Source organism: Solenopsis invicta, chromosome 10 (assembly GCF_016802725.1).
Source record: "Solenopsis invicta isolate M01_SB chromosome 10, UNIL_Sinv_3.0, whole genome shotgun sequence".
Lineage (NCBI taxonomy): Eukaryota > Metazoa > Arthropoda > Insecta > Hymenoptera > Formicidae > Solenopsis > Solenopsis invicta.
Window position 1 is genome coordinate 18891430 of NC_052673.1, and position 21832 is coordinate 18913261.

At 39.2% G+C, this 21832-nt stretch overlaps 2 protein-coding genes across 2 annotated transcripts in view; one reads left to right on the forward strand and one right to left on the reverse strand.

The window, feature by feature from the left end:
- LOC105197890 overlaps positions 1-529 on the forward strand; it is a 29271-nt gene extending 28742 nt beyond the window's left edge. The window contains exon 6 of the mRNA XM_026131574.2: positions 39-529. Within this exon, the coding sequence (XP_025987359.1) occupies positions 39-75 (37 nt within the window). The 3' untranslated portion in view covers positions 76-529. The remainder of the gene's footprint in view (positions 1-38) is intronic.
- Positions 470-20266, reverse strand: LOC105197658. The gene is made up of 6 exons (XM_039454420.1): positions 19987-20266; positions 5757-5876; positions 2759-3388; positions 1335-2708; positions 918-1116; positions 470-643 (listed from the first exon to the last, which is right to left on the reverse strand). Exons 2-6 carry the CDS (start codon positions 5872-5874, stop codon positions 595-597), a joined length of 2370 nt encoding a protein of 789 aa, XP_039310354.1. The 5' UTR covers positions 5875-5876; positions 19987-20266; the 3' UTR covers positions 470-594.
- Between the last annotated feature and the right edge of the window lie 1566 nt (positions 20267-21832).

Sequence of the window (21832 nt, forward strand, 5' to 3'; positions counted from 1 at the left end):
GTGACATGATTAATGAAAACTGATAACGATTGTTGCAGATATTCCAAAAGTACTGTAAAAAGTGTGCCGTACTAAATAGTACGGACGAAGAAAAACTGCCCACCGGAAGTGCTCTTTAGGTTTAATTTATTCGTTTACGGAGAAAACGGTGTTTTAGAATTCTAGTCTATCGAAAGAACTCTATGACTTCTCTGACGTTTTTCTCTTGCGTAATTTATTTCGCGCGGCATATCTCGTAACTGCCTGGTAGATTAATAGTTTTAATTATTAATAGGCTAATCGCGTATTGTACTATTATATTATAAATATTATTAAGTAACGTCTTTAACGATAAGATTTTATACGAATAACGTTACGATAACGTGAAATCCATTTTATGCATTTTTTAATTATAGAGGACAATAAAGAAGATGTTCTTTACAGGTGCCGAACGGGGCACCGCGTATCCAGATTATTATTAATTAAATAATTGTTATTAAATAACTGTTTTATTTCTAGCAAATTCTGAAAATGTACAATATATACATGATTCGTATTTTACATAATTTGCCATGCCCTCTTCTCCCCATGTTTCTCTTTCAGCGATTATCGCTCTCACGTGTCTATTAGCAAAAGATCTGCACACGACTTGGCTTTTGAAATTCTGAAACAGAAACGTGAACAATAAAATAATAGAAGTTCGTAACAAATTCGAACAAACGATGTGTAAATGATTTTCCTTTTTTTTTTCCGATAAAAATCGCATTCAGCTTAAATAAAATCTTGACAAATGTTATTTCAAATATTCAAGTGCATCATACATGTTAATTAAATCAATGTTTTATTTAAATTAATGCGTTTAAAAATACTGCGACAATAAAATATAATTAATTCATTTGTTTGATTAAATATAAAATATGATTATAATAATCACTTACTGTGATTCGCGATTTTTCACGCGTCTACACAGGTGCAAGGCAACCGGCCCACTTTTAATATTGCGAAAAAGCTGTACGGCTTCACGATGCGTCAAGTCGTGGCAAACTTGGCCATTCACAGCCAAAATCTCATCTCCTGCGCGCAAACGGCCATCTTCGGCGGCCTGTCCGCTAGGCAGTACCGACTTTATGAAGATACCTGCGATACAAATTGAATATAGAATATTAGAAAGTAATAAGAAGAGTATTTAATTTATTATCGTCCAAAATTTATTTTGGAAAGAATTAGAATTTTATAATTTATGAAAACAATGAGGCTAAGATATTCTGATTTATTTCATTACATGCACAATAAAAGATAATGCATGTCTGGATTAATTAAAAAAATATGCAATGAAAAAATATTCTTATAATTACCGATGCTTCCTTTCGGGCTGTCTCTTCCGCCAACTATGGTGAATCCCAAAGACTTTTTTCCGGCGCCTTTTTCGAAGAGCACTGTAAGGAACGTAGACACCGTATTTCTCGGTCTTCTGGGAAGAGTACAGAACTTTGAAACACTCTGCGTCAATCCGCTATCCATGTTCGTCCCATGAAATTTTTCCGATGAAATCGACCTATTCGATTCATCCTTTTTGTCTCGATGACTCCTGATCTGATGCTTTCTGAAGTGATGCGATCCGGGTGAACTCTCGACGATTACCCCGTGTCCGTCTTCCATGCTAACGTTTTCGTAGTCCACGCTGCTCTCCTTTAACTTTTTTGCTTGCTGATCGACGTCCGACAATCGCGACACGACGATGTCGATGTCACCGGGCCCGCTACCGCTGCCCAGAATCTTCTTAGCCTCCGCCATGGTTAGACCACGTAATCTCTTTCCGTTGACGATCAGGATCTCGTCACCGATTCTCAGAGTGCCCTCTTTGTCAGCCAGTCCATTCGGTACCACGTGAGCCACCAAATAACCCGGATTAGACTCTGCAGTTTTCGCGATAAAGATACCGAGACACTGGTCCGACGTCTCCTTGGGAAGCTTCACCACCATCGTCTCCGTTGTATAGGTTCTACTTCTCACCACCTGTAAACCGGAACTGCGTTGCTTCCGTCTAGAATCCTCGTCCACGATTCTTCTCTCTCTCTCCCTATCCGTATTATTCTCCGCGGAGATTCGAGCCGCTTGACAATCTATCAACATACTGTTCGTGGCTTGACAGACGCTCGAATACTCCTCGGTAAGAAGGCTCAGTCCGGAATCTTTGTCCTTGGCTCTGTCGTAGTACACATCCAAACTTGCGAATAATCGCGCGGTTCCGTCGACATCCGTGGCAGTTGAGAAGGGTCTTCTAGGCGGAAGCTGAGGTGGTGATCCTAGACAAGAGTCATTGTGACTACCGTTGTTCAGTGGTCCGGAAGCACCGCTGCTACATCTGTCATCGAGAAGGGAGCTGGTGGCGGAATCGTTGTCTAAAATTCCGGAATCATTGTCGTCCTGATCTTGATCCTCGTACAGCGGGTTCGTTCGTAGCTCCTCGAGACCAGGCAAGGTGCCGTAAGAGAAGCTGCGTAGCCTCCGCCTCTCTCGGTCCTTGCAGTCCTTCCTGTAGATCTTGGCAATCAGCCTGTTCGTTGAGCTCTTCAGGTACCTGTCCTGCATCGCACGAAATTTCGCTGCCAGGCAGCTGGACGGCGTGATGCTGTCGAAGGTCGTCGCGTCCTTTTTGAAAATCGTTTCACCGACGTGCCTAGGCGGCATCCCCCGCACCCCCGTCGTTTCGTCGACCATCGTCGTCGCTCGATCGACGTCACTGGATCGATCAACGTGCCGCCACCGCCGCCGCCGCCGCCGCCGCCGCCGCCGCCGCCACGGTTCGTCTCGAGAAAGCTCCGATCGGTCCTCTCCCATCGGTAATCGTGAGGCATCGCGTCTTCCTGGATCGAATCCCCCTCTTTCGATCGCCACTCGGGTTGTTTCCGAGGAGTCGAGGTGCGAAAGCCTAAGAAGGAGAACCGCTCTTCCTGCTGCTTTTTGTACGACAACCTGCTCTGCGACTTGGCGCGTCTCTTCCTCTTCGCGTGGCCGTTCCCCTCCTCCGTGATGTCCTTCAGGTCAGACTCGCAGACCGAGCGGCGAAACTCGTTCCTGGTTAGACCGCGGTGCCTCAACTCGCACATCGAACGGAACTGGACTCGTCCCGCTTCTTCGTCGTTGTTGCCGCCATCGCCGTTCTCGTTCTCGTTCTCATCCTCGTCGGAATCGCGATCCTTGAAGAAGCTCAGTCTGGTGCTCTTCACGCGGTCCAACAGAGGATTCCGCTTCTCGCACACTCTCCGCCGTTCTTCCTGAATCTTCTTCTTGTCCTTCTTGTTGGCAGTTCGCTCGGTCGTCACTTGGGAGGTCTGTACGTTGTAGCAGTTTCTGTCAGATTCGGAACTCGATGATTTTCTTCGGGCCCATCGCACTGGCGATATGTCTGACAGATAAGAATAAAGGTATTAATAAATTTGCACAGCAGGCGGTAGAATAAATATATGTGCAGCTAGAACATGTATATATTACTCTTATTTTTCCTAGCAAAATAATCACTTTTCTTTGTTTCTCTGAAACAGATTTATAACTCTATATGTGTACTTGAAAAAATTACATATATATACAATCTATAAATAACATATAAATATACGAAAAAATAGAGCACCGTACAAAATTTCAAATGGATAATAAAACACAGTAGTTTCTGAATCTTCATTTCTGCTGATCTGTCTATGACTAAGAACACAAGTGAGACCCGAACTCTACCACTTGTAAATTGAAAATGACCACTTCGAGTGCTAGTCGCGACGATACTGACAGAACTGACAAATTTGCGGGTTCTGTGAAGCATGACGTATTGTACAGGATATGCGTAAAACAAGATGCGGCTATGAGCAATTTGCTTGTACTATTATTATAGAATATTATTCAGATGAGATAAAAGATGTTATATAGCGGCATGGTAGCCTTTAATTAAGAAATAAAAAGTAAATGACAATATAATTATTTTTTACATACATTACACCGAGAATTTTTCGTATTTGTTAAACAAAACAAATTGCAATCATTGCACTCACATTGCAACCATTAACAAAATATTTATTAATTAAAATATATATAATTATATCATATAAATTAATATATTTTTGTTTACAGAGAGAGAGAGAGAGAGAGAAGAAAAGTTTTACAATATTTTTTTTTCAATTTCAGAGCTGTATTATTAGTTTATTTAAAATAAGATTTAATAAAATAAGCAATAAACTTCTTGCAATTAATAATCAATAATCAGTAGAGATAAAAAGAGCTATAAATCGTTTATAATGTTCCTTTTTTTTGTACAGAATTCAAATGCGACTTCTCCGCTTGATAAAAAACACTTGTAATCGATGTGAATGTAAGAACACGAACTTGCGTGTCATTATAAAATATGTGTTGAAATTATACTGGTACTAATTTATTCTTCAATATTACAAGCTGTAGCTTTACAAAACGAAGTCCTGACAGCAATTGAGATAATGCAGCCAGTAACGGCAATCGCTATCACGACTAGGCTCTTCGATCTTCAAGGTGAGCATGCAGGATTTACTCATTTTAAATTAGTTCGTCATCATGCAAATGGCAAACCATCAAATCATTCGCGCTTGACTAGCCTTAACAAGTAAGAAGGCTCTTCTCAACAGATAAGGTTCGATTTGTCTGAGATTCGAGCAAAGCCAAAAACAGCCGGTGAATGAGTAATTTCGTGTATACGTTATCGTATGGAATGCGTAAACCGGATACTGTAAAAATAGATCAGATACTCGAGTAACTTCTTATCGTTTTCTAAGTCATGTCTAACGTCGAAACCGCGACTATGCTCTACCTCACATAAAAGTTCTCAGAATTGAATTATATTTCCTGATGTTGAAATGTTTCATAATTATGTAGTTAAATAATTACAAAGTTATCCGCATTGCTAACTGCCTGTATTTTATAAACGTGAGAATGAGAAATACTTTCTACTTACAATTATATAGATCTTTAAGATTTTACATACGGACGGAAAAAAAGATTATTAAATTTATTCTTGTTTTCTAATAATACGACACTGTTACGTTTGATTTTTCCAAAAATGAAGAAATAAAGGAAAAATAACTCGAGTTCTTTACATCAACACATATGTTACAATGAATTAATAAGTATCATAGAAATTAAAGATATCGTATTGATAAAATGAAATAAACGGTATTTTTTAATTAAGGACCTACAGTCTCGTTTTTCGGCTACTATCTCAATTAGCGGTTATATAATTAGCTGGACGATTCATCGCGGGTTGTCATTGCCGTCGTTGTCACCGTTACCGTCAATTGCATCGCAGAGTCCTATAGGAACGCGTATATACGGTCACGCATGAGGATTGCGCGTCCTCGACAATGATCCTTTATATCAACACGCATTCGCGTAGGCCGGCGTAATGTCAATTTGCTTCTATTCTGACTTTCCAGCCAGTCACGCGGGAACTCAGCTTGACGGAACGTTGAGTCGTAATCCCTTGCATTCAGAATGGAATCCCGATTCAAGTCCAGCCACGCACGCGGCGCGGCGCGGCGCGGCGCGGCACGGCGCGGCACGGCGCAGCAGGACGGCACGCAAAGACGCGTGTACGCGCGGCACGCAAGACGATACGACATTTTTGCAAAAATTAGGCCGATTCTCTTGGCGATGGAGAAAGACGGAGGATCAACGCGATGGCTGTCGCGTATATTGCCGAGTGTATTTTATCCTTTCTACAGTGACTAGATGATCGCGCCGCCATTTCAGGCGACTTTTACCTCTGCATCGAGACCTCTCATGGAAATGGTAGGACGTCTCGTTGACGTCTTCGTCGGCTCGAAGGGGACTTAGGCGCAGGAGTCTCGGTGCCTCAGCGTGGCCGCGAAACCAACGCATGTCTGTAACAAATTCGAAAGTAGTTAGAGCGTGATTTTTCTTACGTGAAAGCATTCAATGAACATTCTATGATTCTAGCTGCATGCTCGTAACTTTTTCACCTTTCATCAAACAAAAATTATATTTTAATAAATTTCAATTTTAGGACAAACGGAATCTTCTGACGATTTCGTCAGAGAATGCGTTAATAAACTTAGGATTGTAAATAGAATATTTTTTGCATTTATTATTCTGGCATTTCAGTAATCAGAAAGCGTCCCCATTTATCAAGGGTCTTAAACGGTGTAACCGCAGTGAAGATACAACAGCAAAAGTGAAATCTTGGTAAATCTTGGAGAGAAGTGAACGGACTTTACTGGATGTCGATGGCGACAATCACCGCTGAATCCAGGCTATCTCTTTTCACTTCGTTATTGCACTTGTTTTTGATACGATCTAATAACAAGATGTAGAGAAAATTGCACGTGATGATTCTATTGATGTACATATGAAAGAAATGCTAATAAAGTTAACAGACAGCGAAACCGGGTTCTTCAGTTAATTCCAAGCAAAATTTAAAATTTTTTAATCTGAAAATTTTCATTACAACGATAACGTTAGAAATAAATAATTTGTAGCAAAATCTTATAAGAAGAAGTATACTTTAATTTAAATTAGAAAATTTGTAAAATTAAGATCGCGAATTACGGTTTGTAATACAATTGAAAAATGAATACGTTATATGTACTTAATTAAAATTTTTATGTACGTCAGATATTTAAGAGATATTCACAAGAGTGAAGTAAACAGGAAAAAAGACTAATGTATTCTTAAGCAATTTTATTAACATATATATTGCTTTTATGTGTATTGACTGAAGTGCTTGGTAATTCTTCCGTAAAATTATTACAAAAATATGATTATATGATGACATTATTTCTATGTAGTTATTGTCACAAAAGAAGGCAAAATATAGGTTTTTTTTTTCTTTAGCCATCGCACATATGACATTCAATATCGACGTCAGATTTATGCCTGTGCGTTCGAACGAAGTGGTACGTGAGTATCCAGCATCACAGTCTCTCCTCGCAACGGTACTTCCAAGACAAGGAGGCCGCATCATCTACGTCGTCTAGCACACAACTTTTCATGCCGGCGGCACTATATGATACGCATGTCTTAACTTGAAGATTTTCAATCATTTGCTGTCTTTTCGCGGTACGAAGGAAAGAAATATTATGCTCGTCAGATAATAAGAACAGATAAATGAACAAAGATACAAGTGAGATTTAATTATCTCTTGGCTTTTTTTCCCCATCACGCGGCATTAAATTTTTATCCTTGTAAGAGATGATGGTGATATTTTGCATTCAGGGCCATTTATTTAAGTCTTCGCACGAACTGCGTTCGTGTAAATTTTTTCGAGTTTATGGATCTTTCTACCTTCCAGGAATGTCGGCGACTGGAATTGCCGAGCGCATTCCATGCCAACTTGCACGCGTACAGTTGAAGAAAGATTTTTAGAAATTCGTTTCAAATGATTTTACATATGTACATTTTATATTATATGTGATTTCGGCACACACCGATCACCGTGTACTTGTAATAAGTGCAATTATTATACTATGCCGTAATATCGAGCTAATTGGCACTAAATATAAATCGGATTGATTTTGAAGGCGTAGAAAGCGGTGCTTGGTAATATCGTTTTATTACTTGCAGTTGGACCGATAAAGAAATTAGTCTGTTGAAACCGTTGCCAGTAGTCGAACGGTAATTCGTTCACCTTTTTCCCCAATAAACGCGTCGAACGGAATGCTCGCGAGAAGCAATACCGTTCGTCTGACCCGCATAGAATTCGTAATATTTTTCTCCCTAATCCGCGTGTATAATGTATAATTGCAAATACTGTAAATGCGTGATATTGGCGAATACAGTTAATTTGAGAACAGATGAACATATGGCTAATGAAAGTGGAAAAATGCTGATAACGACCACGAGCATAAGTGGAAAACGCTTATCTACTCAAGTGTATAAAAAATACTTGAAAAAAACATTTTACAACAAGTGCACATTTATGTTGACTACGCTGCATAAGTATGTTATCAAAATATGTTGATAAAGAATGTGCAAGAATGTGTTATACACGATTAATCTTATACACGATGTCCAAAATTATTAATTGCAGATTTTTTTACTAATCTTGAAGTAATTTTTTTCTTCTCGAAAATAATCAAGTGCCGTATTGTTTTATGATATTTTTACATTTTTTATTCAAAACAATAATTAAACTTTGAAGTAAAATGGTAAGTTTATTTAAAAGTATTTAAAAAAATAAAGCTTTATTATATGTTAGCAGGTTGAAACAATACTGTCTGCTTTCGTCTATATTTTTGTTTTACTTTTATGGCTTGAAAAGCATTGGTACATTACTGAATACATTTGTAAATGAATAATCAAATTGAAGATGACGAAAGAATCTGCAGTGGAAAGAAAGTATCTCTATATAATTATTAAAACTTACATTATATTTTATAATTAATGTGAAACTTTATTCTAATCGTATACAAGTGAACAATGTTGGATTAAGTCGCATGATTCTAGATATCTTTCCGATTATACATTTCACAACTTTATTTCCGTTTCGCGCAATATGCTATCTGGTGCACAAGTATACAGATCGAATCGATTGGCATCCAGAAAAATACCAGCTGCGCATTGGCCAAGAAATGCGCTATCTTACCGTTATAAGACATACTACATTTTATGAAACGGTATAGTTCGAATTTAAAATTTGACATAAAATTTATATATTTTTAAAAAATTCACATATTATTTTAATATATAATAATTTACACTTGATAATTATTATATATATTATTGTGATAATAATAAATTAATCAAAGTAGAAAATCAAGAAAAATTGCAATTTTTATTATAAAAAAATTGGGAAGAGAAAATTTAATTGATATATAACGATAATAATAATAATTATTATTATCATAAATAAAATTACACGTAGAGTTTTCTAATTATTAAGTACATCTATACTATTAAATTAATGTTAAGATATTTAGCTATTGCAAGAAAGATAGAGGTCATACGAACGCATTGAATGGAACAATTCTTCATTGCACGAGTCTGAACGACAGAGACGGGACCCATACGATACCTCGTACATTTAATTAAATTGCAGCGCGTTATGCAAGATGTTAATGCACAGTAAGACATATTATATGTGTCTGCGTAAATGTGCGTAACCGCTGACTACGAGGACAGCTACGGAGAAGAAGGAAGAAGAAAAATTAGGGGTGGGGAAGTATGCGTACGACTTTCTCCGATGCAAAATATGTGTGCCATCACCTTCTTAGCTTCTTTCCGGAGGCTACGCCTCTCCGCCTTTTCACTTTTCGTGGATCCAACCCACGCGATCACGGCGCACAGTCGGACTTAATTAAGTTCGCAATCAAGAGCGAGACGCGATAAGATCATTCCAGAACACGCTAGCGGATCTATCTATTAAAAAATGTATATTTGTACGTGTACATAATATTTATGTACGGAATGCAACATGGATCGCTGATAATCGATTTGACACTGCAGTCCACAATTTGGTTACACAATTTGTCAATTTTACATGAATTTTTTTACAATTTTTCAAAAGATAGGATTTTACGTAAATAAAATTAAATCCGTTTGCCTGCACTAGAATATATAGATCGATCGCGGCGCACATTGTGATTAATGTTGCAGAAAAGTCGCGGTTGTTAAACGTTGGAAGAATGCGGGAGCTAAGTGTCCAGTTATTCCAGCATAGATTTATCGTTCCACTTTCGTGGCTGCCGATCCGTTCCTCCGGCTACGGCTGCTGGCGGCCCGGACTTTACTTCGTTGGCAAGTCTAGCCCCGGATTGTAAATCTTTGCAGCGCGGCGAGATGCGGTTGTTATCGTCGCGCGTTACACCCGCTCCTCTCGCTCGTGATCCATATTATTTCTTCTTCCCGACATCGTAATCCAATGCGGTACGCGATACGTAGTGAGAGATCAGAACTCTTGATGATGTCTCAGTACTCAATTTCTCGACGCTCGGGAGAAACTTTCGTTAGCCTCAATTACATTATTTCGACTACGTCAAATTGTTTTTGGTAAAAACCAGGAATAAGAAAAGAACCGCGTGTCACGAGTTAGTTTTGCGGTCGTTGTTCACGCGATTGTTCATGGTATTCAAATATTTCTTGAGCTATGTCGATTTCACAATCCGAACCGACCGCGACATGACGAATCAAAGATTTGTAGTGAGAAAATTTAAATGAAAGGAATATCGTGCTACCGAATAATTATGTGTGAATAAATATATATATTTTTTCATATATAATTTCTGTAAAGTTCATAAAACAATTTTAATGTTTCGTACTCGATCGTTACTTACTTGTTGCGTGTTTCTTTTTCGATCGGACTCAGTTATGTCCTTCATTGAAAGTCATAATTGCGACAATGTAAATCTGAATTGCACTTGCAGCTGACGGCGAATATTTCCTTTCTAATTACAAGTAATTCAGTTGCAAAATACTGCCGAGCGCGTCTCGCAACAGTAAAAACAAAATGCCTGCGGTGACTGCGTTTCGCCTTAAAACTTGTACTTTTATAATTGCGCAATTAGGCGCACGAACATGTGCGAAGTGGTAACGCACTCGCACTAAATTATATTGAGGCGACAGGTGAATTTTCATCAATTATCGTTTTACGTAAAACACATTGTTCGGTCGCTAATATATAGCCCATTAATGTTGTAACCAGGAAGGAATTGATTTTATATGAATAGAACAAGTAAAAAATGTAAAATGAGGAGAGGAGATTTTAAATATGTACGATACTTTTTCTTGGAGATAATTGAAGCAAAAAATTCATAGCATTTTTTCGTTATTTGAAACTCACACATACTCTGAATTTTCAATGATAATGAATTTGCTTCAATAAAGGTTGTCAGAATGAGAAGAAAAATATTTGCAAATTTAATTTTTCAAAGTGTAAATATATTAATCTCTTGGTTATTAATTCTATTAAAAAAATTAGAAAGAAAAGAAAAATATCAGTTACACGTCAATCATCATTGACAGCTGAACAAAGGTTATTTTGTCTCGTCTTTGTTTTTGTCATGTTAAAACACGACGACAAAACAACGACAGACGCAAGTGGATTTATCTGACAGAGAATTCATCATTCGACGGGAATCGACGGTGTATGGTGAATGCAATTTGAGGCAAAGTGTGACGCGTACGTAAAGCGTGACGTGCCCCGGATGCTCGTAAAAACATTCTCCGCCGCGTGGCTACCGAGTCGTAACCCGCTCCGCTTCCTAGGTATTGTTATCGGGTACCCGGGGGATTCTGAGCTCCGCATCCCATTATATACCGCGGACGGAATGCAGCTTATCCGCGCGACTCTTTGGACCACGAATAAATTTTCAGATATGACCGCTCAGGCTCGTCAGAGTGTAGGGTCTCCTCTCGAGACTATCTTATCAACCCTGCTGCTTTTCCTCGCCAATCTTTTTGACAAAATACGAGCATCCGTCATGTAAATACATTTTTTTCTTCATATCTTACTCGAATATGATTGCAAATTTCTTCAAGATCTGTCTGCATCTCGGCTCTCGCTATCTCGAGACTCGTCGCTTATCTACTATTATGTATGTTTCTTCGCTTATCTGTTTACAGACGTCATCTGACTTTTTTTTTCATTTCGAGCCTTGCACGCTCTTGCGAGTACTTGCAAAAGCTTTATCTCTGCTTTTCATCGCGTGAAATTATTTTAACGCGCGCGATTAATTATGCAGAATAAATTATTATACAGGCAAAATTATTGTAGGACGTAACAATACGGTGTACATCGCGATAGTATTTGGCGAAGGAATGCTCTTGGGACTCGAGTCCGACGATGCATTAAAAAGCGTGTGTGTACAAAGGTCTATACCCGTAATTTAGGGAATCAGATAGCGATAAAAAATGTTTGGGGACCGGTTCGGCATAACGTTACCTTGATGGCTCAGTTTGGCCGACGACAACGCGGATTTTACGACGAGAATTCTTTAATGAATGTTTTATAGCGAAATAAAAAATAAATGTCACCTCGCGAATTAAACGGCGTGTTTTATTATTAACAATACGTATCTGAATTGGGACTCGGTATCACGAAGCGCTCAAGTACATTTGATGCGATAATGCACATCCATAATTTATAAGTATTATCAATTTGTGAGATTCTTTCTCTATAATTAATACAATAGTATTTTGCAAACTTTTCTTGTCTTTTACAAACTATTTTGTTAATAATTTAAATTATTATTTTGCATTACACTATTGATTTTTTAATTTTAAAACACATTCTTCTCTCTCTCTCTCTCTCTCTCTCTCTCCCTCGAAGTACTAAATCTTTATACTGTATAAAATGCAAAGAAATGTTCAGTGTCACATGTTATCAAGCTGTAGGAAAATTTGTAATTTTCTCGCACCAAGGATTAACTTGAGATTATACTCCGCAGCATCGCATAGATATGAGACAAAATACAGGACGAGTCTACGATTCCCCATGGACTCGCGACACAGGCCACTTCCAACGATCGTCAGGCATCAAGTTAATCTTCCGTGATGACTTTTGAATGGTATCTCGCGGGTAACTCGCGAGTAACCGGTCAGAGGAAGAGAGTGAGAGAGAAGAGGCCCGTGTCCACTAGGCGCGTTCTATCAAGGCCGCGGGCGAGGTAGTCCTTTTATTTTCTGACCATTTGACGAGAGCGACATGCCGAGCATTCCTCGCCGGAATAGCCGTGTAACTATGCCCTCGGCATTGCGGCCCTCCTGCGCGCGTGTGTAAGTGTGTGTGTGTGTGTGTGTGTGTGTGTGTGTGTGTACGTGTGTGTATGTGTGTACGTGTGTGTATGTGTGTGTGTACGCGCGTGTGTACCCTATCGGACCGATGCGCGCCGCGGTCGCGGCCGCGGCGAACGCACGCCGCGCCGCTTATTTCGCGTGCATTCGAAGTTGCATGCGCGATGGTGTAGGTGCATGCGTACGACTAGATGCACGCGTACTTACACGCACGCGCGTTCATATAAATAAGACACGCGACACAGGCGCGCGGCGCGTATGCGTAAAGGACGGAGCTCCAAGGTCGATTACTGGCCAACCCTTCCTCCGCCATTACTCCGAGAGCTGGCTTCGGAACGGAAGGAGAAAGAGAAAGGAACGGGGAGACAATGAGCCGGAGAAATCTGGCTTACGATTTTTAGATGATTTCTGAGTAATGATTGGTTCTACTTCAGCACTGACTCGCTTGCATTTTTGGTTGCATCGTTCGATTGATGAGATCGTCATCTCATCAATCGTCATGTTTTTCTTCGTTCGTGAAGGATTTTTTCTTCCCATTACTCTAGTTGAGTTTTTATCTCCTGTCAAAGAGCTTGGACGTAATGATCATCTTGAAGAAAACATGTACATTTCTTCTTTGGAAAAATGTTTTTACGTTGTCGTTCGATGTCACTGAACGGTCCGACCGAACAGCCGGACGTTCACCAGAAGGATAATATCCACTTGGTTCCACGTTGGGTCGCGTGTCACCGACCCGGGTTGCGGTCAACTCGATTTCGATTTGCGGCGCTAAATCTGCACCTAATTGTATTATTGTGGCGCGGCGCGGCGCGGCGCGGCGTCCAGTGGATCCGCACGTCATCTCCGGAATGTCGGAATAGCTTTCGCTGTGGGTCAGGACCGGAAGCGGAATACGTGCGCGGACAATTGCCCAGCGGGCCGCGATTAATCGCTCGTGGAAGCTAGGCGGCCTATCTGCCACAACGGAGCACAATCCGATGTAGCAGTTTTGCTCCGGCGACCCCCTTCAGCCGCGCGCGCTCGACTTTCCGGTTTAACCGCTCCTTCTTCTAATCGCTTCTCTTCCTGTCGGTCGATCCCTTCGTCCTTGGTATTCTATACGCACCTGGAGACGTAGCCAGCGAGCCGCGTCTTTCTAGCCGTTTCATCCTATCTGTTGAAACTGTTTCGCGAGACTTGGGCCAAGACATCGTTTCGCGATCTACGAAGAACGGTGCTTTTTGCTTTCTTTATCGTTATACAACTCTTCGTAACGTAGCCAATTCATGAATGCGTTGCAATCGCTCGTTTCTTTGAAACGCAATCAGCATTCGCGTTTGTTTGACTTATATTAAAGAGGGATTTTATTCTTTATTTCTGAAATTTTCTTTCAGAGCATAGTACAAGTGTTTCTCTGACCTTTCCGCTGTATCGCCTGCATCTTGGCTCAATCGCCAACAACGGAGCTCGACTGTATCCGCATCGACGATCCACATTCGTGTCCAGGAGCTACTACGTATTGCGGCCGCGCGCGTTGTCGACAATAAGACCCGGAATACCCAATGAGACTTTTCCGACGTGTCGGCGATGTCGCGATGTCGCCAACACTGAGTTTTATACCGTGGGGCTAATGTCCGCCGTAGACAAATGGACGGGTAACGCGCTGATAGCGATTGAGGTCGCACGCGAACAGGGACGGGATCACGAAAGCTCACTTGTTACCGGGTTAAGCCCCACCCTGGGATACGTACGACGCGACGCAGTTCGCTTCGCCAGAGGTCTATTCCGAGATCGAGAAGTGTGACGAGGCTTAATTTTCAAAGTATTCACGTTAAAGATGAAGAAATTGGGACAGGTGATGCCGCAGGCATCACCGCGTACATTGGTCTCTCCGCTTCTCTGGCTCTGCTGCAATCGCTTCTTATTATTATTATTGCAGGAAGCGATTGATCGTTGAAGCCAAGTCAACGATGAATTTGGTAGATTGTCAGGGCCGATGATGCTTCGACTTTCTCGATTGCATAATTCGTCTGACTGGCTATATCATACCTTACGTGAAATTCACGCGTAATGAAGCTCACGCGTTGGGACACGAACGTCCGCGTCCGTCAGCAATGGCCTTCTCGGCCGGTCGGTTCGAGGCTGAACTGTCCATCGCATCGGATTACTATCAGAGCGTAAGAGGAATGTCGTGTGTATATATGCAAACCCAGTGTGTGAGACACACCACGGGGTAGTACACGGGTACACACCGGGATACGCGATACCGCGAGTCTGCGTGCTTTCTACCGTGACGCACTTTAGATCGAGATCGAATCGAACGATACAGAACTAGTCCGGGTTAGCGCTGAGTTAAATGGCATTTTTCATCGAGAATTCATTCCAGCTTACAAGCTACTTTGTGCCTCAGCGCGTTTCAAACGAGCATAACGTTCAGCTAGGCTGATAATAAATTTCTGGAGTTCCTATCGCGGAGTAAGTCACCAAGGAACTTTGGAGCGCGAACCGGACGTATAGTTATTTAAAAAATGCTCAATAAAAATTCTAAAATTCTTTTCCGTTCCACATGCTATCATTCGTAGTAGAATTCGGAAGAATTTTACAAATTAATTCGATATAACTCGTGTAATGCAAAAAAACATAGGTATCATAATTATATTTAAAATTTCAGTATATGTAATTTTTAAAAAGAATGTATGCACAATAAATCTAATAATTAGAAATCTAATAATTAGAATTTTTACGATTTATTATCTTATTAATAAAATTTGCTTAGCATCAATGTCTTTATGCGATAACAGATAACGTGCTTATTATCGGAATAAAATAATTTTTTCAAACAGCTATAAATAACCTGTTATGTACATCTTTATTTTACTATGATGCACTGACAACAAAGCTAATGAGAAATTTCCCAAGCGACACTTATACGCTTACGAAATCGTATTGTTGTGCAATTGTTATGCATTGATATTCCAACTCTATATGTAAAAAAAAAGCTTTCCTGCCTTCTTATCTCTATCCGTATATAGAAAATGAACTAAATGTGCATTTTATGCTGCATAAAAAAACGTATGCGCAACTTGCCTTGTTCACTCGCTACGGTTGCTTACGCACATTTAAGAAAAAAAGAAAGAAGAAAAGATAATATCGTTCAAGTAGCGCGTGGAGTGAAAGTTTCGAACGTAACGAGTGCACTCGCTGCCGATACCTGCTATGCGTTCCAGATAATTAATGTCGTTTCGCATATATTGTACATAACGTTTTGTGACCTGTAGAGAAGAGCGGGACAATCACTTTTATTTGACACGACTCATTCGATATTCATCCTGAAGAAGACTGTGCGATGCATAATTAATACATAAGTAAAGCGTCGCGCGCCAGATTACTTACAATTTGTTAAATTTATTAGATGATATAAATACATAATGCCATTTGATTGCGTAATTAATTAACGTTTGATTAATTCGTGCTTACAATTTTTACTTTTAGATAGACGATTTGATGACGTTACAATGGTGAATTTGTCGGCGATCTCGCGCAAGGTTAAAATTTTTGAGCTGAGATGAGAATGTTCCGTGCCCCCTTCGCTGTCATTAAGGCACTTTTTGCGTCAAGCGGTTGGAAAGTGATCGGTCATCCGTGATGAAACGCTATCAAATTACATCTTTTTTCAGCGGACACCGCGTTGTACTTTCGCTTCGAAAGCTCTTCCTCGATTTATGATGCGTGCGATAGATTCGAATTCGCGATGCGCGAACTGGTACTACACTCTTTACGCCGTTAAACTCGCGTAAAAAAGTGATCGGTCTATGTGCCTCGTTAATATCGCGATTGCAAAATCGTCCTATACATAGCTATAAACTTATGAGCGGGAGAAAAGAAAGGAATTTATCTTAACAAATCTCTTCGAAAGGCGAGACTGCGTTAAAGCGATCGCGAACGAGCGAGTCTCAAATTAAATACTTATAGAGAAAAGATATCCTTTCCGGATTTTGATGAACTTTGGACTTGTTGCGAAACCGTTGAAAGTAAGAATTTTTTGGGGGAATAACAGCCTTAGCGGAATGACTGCACAAGTCATTGTTACTAAAGACAAAGACTCGAAGCGTAAAACATTGTCTTGAAATTATAAGTCAGCTATGGCAGTTAAAGCCCTAATAAGACTATTAAAGGTGCAGTCTCAGGAAAATATGTTTACAGTTTGTGCAGTTTGAAGACAACTGTCGAATTCTCAGCTGTCAAATTGTCAGCCCAGCCCCTCGCACCATTTATTTCGTACACACGTATCTCGGTGAGGAATGTCGAAGATACCGTTCACTTTTTCATTGCCGAATGTTACTATATTGGTACCGCTTAAAATTTGTGCGTAACCTACATATAATTGCCGGTGTAATTTCTTACGCGGTTGGGAGCAGCGTGTTTATCGACGCCGCGCCGTGGTTTACGAGACGTCGTTAAAAACGCTGTTCAAGTCCGCTTCCTGGTCGCAAGTAAGTACGTCCTAAAACGCCTGCGTATGCTGAAGAGCAGTCTCTTCAGGTGAGAAATATGCACTCGCGAGATATGTGCGAACGTTCACAAACAACTCTGCGAATAAATTTATTGCAAAACAGATGCGACAGCATGTTTACGAAAATTAACAAGGTAAATCCGTGACATTCGAAACTACGTTCACGCCAAATTGTTGCGCATATATCGATTGCAAATCGCCTTCCACGTGTTCCACGTCGTGATATTACGCAATTGATTCACAATCGACTTATCCTTGGCAAAATTTTTTAAATATCAAAGCTTTTTAAATCGTAATTAAAAAAAGACGAATCAAGACAGATCAATTCCGCTTAAAAAGAGTTTCAATATTTGATGCTTAAATAAATATCAGATATCTCTCTACTTATTTTGTATAAATAATATTTTATTTATATCAAGTATAAATGCTATTTAACTTGAGATCGATTCGATTTACCAAAGTCTCGGAACCTCGTACAAGGATAGATGGTATTTATACAACAGCAAATCGTGATTCGCTCATGTAAATAGTGTTCACTGTTGTGAGCGAAATAGGATTGAAATATTCTTTGACGCGAAATAGCTTGATGCTTGATGAAATTAGCTCAAGATAATTAACTGAAGATTGTTAGTGACAATGAGCGTATGTCGCTGTCTCGTGTAGATCGGTTGAGAAGGTGACGTTTGTGCAAACATAAATCGGTCGATTCGTTAAACAAACGCGCCTCGCGACTCGTACGAGCGCAACCGCCGCGCCGCGCCGCGTATTTCCATCTCCGACAGAGAACCGTATAATTTCAAGTCCGTTAACCAAATCGTATCCGTGAACCAAACAACTGCACAGGTGTGTTATCCGTTTCACTTTACTACTTCGCTGCTACTTTACGCGGCGGGTACCGGTAGCAAGGTAAATACATCAAGTTCTCTCGAAAGAGAAGAAAACGGAAAGAAAAGAAGAGAAGAAGAAAATAGAGCCGAGTACGCGTGTGTATTCTGACTTGGTTTCGGAACAGCCAAGTGCATTCGGATAACCGTGATAATCCGTCGTTTCACATCGTTATGACTGCACGTTCGGTCACGATGCATCGTGCCGTGCCGCTCTGCTCCGCTCCGCTCTGCTCCGCGCGCGAATCCCAGCTAATTATGAATAATATAATTAGGCGGGATTCCCATGGTTTCCCTTTTGTGAGATCGACGATGAGGCGGAATGAGCGAGCGGCCGACGAAACGACGATTCATCGTAGCCGCGGGGGGGGAATTGAGGCTCGAGACGAGCGATGCGCGATTGAAATAATAGCTCGTGTGAAATTTAGAATCACGCCAGCCGGGGACATGTAATCGTGATGTAATTCTTAAGTGTGCTACTGCATGACTGTTACCTGTAGACACCTATTCGGAGCATTGATGTGCGGTCGTCGCCGTGGCGCTTCGTTCTCGAATTTAAAACTAGGCGTCCGGAAGTTGCAAATCGATTTTTTCTCTCGCGCATTCGCAATAACTTGAGGAATAATTTTAGAAGTTATTCAATATTCGAATTCAGAAATTACTTAACAATCCAATAATATCATTTGGTCGATATTCGTTAACATTTCACTAATTTCCATAATTTTTTAATCGTGTCTAAAATTAGAGAACTCATATTACCAATTATTTTTTCTGTACGTAATATTTTTTTAAATAAACATAAATCTAACGGCTTTCGTTTATCTGTCCGTTTGAATAGATTCACGTTTATTATAAAAAAAGAATTAAATAGAAATTAAAACTTTATTCAACGGTAATAACTTATCAAAATCGTCATATGTCAAATAATGAGAGAGAGAAAGAGAGAAAGATATGAAAGAAATCAATAATATCAAATTTAGCTACAGTGTTCCAGATAGCAAAGATAATCTAAAAAGAATTCTTTCTAAATTCAAGAAATTTGGAAAGAATTCTTTTTGGATTATCTTTGCTATCTGGAATACTGTAGCTAAATTTGATATTATTGATTTCTTTCATATCTCTCATAAATTCTTGTTTTCATCTCATTTCTGTTCTGAAAACTCTCAAAAATTAAAGAAAAATCCATAAAAAAAAATCACTCTTATGCTACTAATTCTAAGCTCTTTTTCAAAATTAAAAAAAGATAATAGTTTTTATAAGATTTTGCAATGAAAGGAATTCTTTTTAAATTCATAATGATCACCTGTGCTAATTGAGTTGACTATAAATATAATTAAAATTTTATAAATAATTTATTCTCTTTCTTAAAAGAAATGTAATTTTTTTACTTTTATTCTCTTTAATACAATAATGTCAATCTCGGAATAGCGTTAAATAAGTTATTCCATATTGAAATCTGCTTCAAAAACCAGATTTTACTTTAAGAATAAAATATGTATTTTTTTACTCCATTCTCTCTCCAACTATATTATATTAATATAGTTTGAGATTCATGCGTGGAGTGCTTTTCACAGAATTAAACAATAAGAATAACATTTAGAAAAAAGCTTTAAATGTATCGACAGTGAGATATTCTGCCTGGCAACCGTGTGGCATCGGAAAAATGGAATTTTCTCACAGTGAAAGTCGCCTTTGAGCCCAAGTGTCAGTCAGCTTTGAAAAACATTTAAAGGTCATTCGTAAACGTTATTCTTAGGCGATTATGTTATCCAGGATCCCAGGATATTAACGAGCGGCGCGTCGCGTACTCGCGGAGAGGAATTCTTGCGCGACGGTAGTGACCGTAGAAATTCCTTTCGCCGGTCTCACCTGATAGCCGATCCAACGTACTGATCTATTCAATGAGGAATCCGCTGAATCATTATCGGCGATTTCCCTTCCCGGTGAAATATTCGGAACCTCGTTTTCCTCGAAGGACGTAAAGTTGCCACGTCGTGATAATCCAGTGACGTACGATTAATTTTATTTCTTCCTCTTTTTCTTTTTGTTGATGCGAGTACGATCGTTAGAACGCGACGACGACGAGACACGGGCGCGAGCAGATCCCGCTCGATCCCACCCGATCGAGCGATCACGGAGAACTGAACTGAACGCCGAACGCGTCTTGCTCCTCGACGCTCCTCGTCGCCGTCGTCGTCGCGGAGCGTGGCAGAACCGTGACAAGCCCGATCGGCGCCCTCGAAACATTCGATTTTCCCGATCGCGATAAATCTGCTTCCGTTATTTCCGAAGCGTGCGATACTTCCGGAAGATTTGTGTAGGCTATTGTCCGATTTTCCGGAATCGATCGCCTACCGCGCGGAATTGAAGCGACGAATTCTTCTTCTATTCGATTACAAATTTCTATCGCATCTTTAAAACAAAGTAAAAATTAAATAGATCTGCAATTGTTATTGTTATTTTTTTGATGTCTTAAATCTTTTCGCGTTCGATCAGAATCGAATTTTCAGTATGCTTGCAAGTTTTTCCGAGCGTTTCCGATAATATCCGAGTATTCGTAATAGACTAATAGGATCATTCCGATCAAAATAGCACCCTATGAATTTGACAGATTTCATTTGCTTTTGTTATAACATAAATTATTGCAGCGTCAGATTCTTGCGCGTCATATTGTTATAACACGTGTCGTAGTATTGATAATGTTAAGGTATTAACATTTTTTTAAATATTTGATAAGCACGTTTATTTGCACGAAAGAGATAAGTCTTTCACGAACACTTGGGCATATTCGCAGATGGTTTTCATTGTGCACGCACGTTCGTCGATAATTGTAAAGATAATATGAGCAGGCAAAATGGTGTAATGCATAAAATAAGCAGACAGAAGAGACAAACAATGAAAGATATCTCGATTAAATATCAGGGGTATCCGCTGTCTCTTGGCCGGAAACTAAAATCACGATATTATTAGTACATTTGTCGCATCGTGCTATTGTGTAATAAAATATTCTCAGGTTTGTTACCACATATCGAACGTCTGCGGTAGGACTAGTATATATGTTTAGAGTTTCAAATGTGTATAAGGCTTAGAAATTTTCTATTTTATAACAATCAAAATATAACTCGAGAGTTATTTAACTCTACTGTTCTATTTCAATTTTCTAAACGATTGTTTAATATATCGTTTGAAGATCAATATAATAAAAGAGTTTATATAGAAAACAAAAATAAAAAATTTTCACACAAAATAAATCTTACATTAACAAAGTCATTAAAATGGCAGAAAAAGTTTAGGTTTTTGAATAAAATATTAGTAAAAAAATAAAATACATTTTGAATCAAATAGATCTGAATTGCAGGGTTAATAAATATACGAGAGAATGAAGCCTTTAATTAAGAACGTTTATACACTGAGAGAAAAAATTCCTAAATTTTAATAAATATTTCTTCGAATAGTACTAATAAAATATTTATTTGCATAAATTAATATTTACTCTATAAGAAAAATAATACAAAAACTACTAATTAAATTACTATTAAATAAATATATATTAAATGTTTAGTAAATATTTTATTAGTGCTATTCGAATAAAATTCAATAATTTTTTCCTCAGCGTTTCTTTTATCATAAATTTCCTATAAAATAAAATATAACGTGGCTGAAGAGATGCAAATATATTCGAAATACATTCTGCTTGACTTAATTAACACAAATA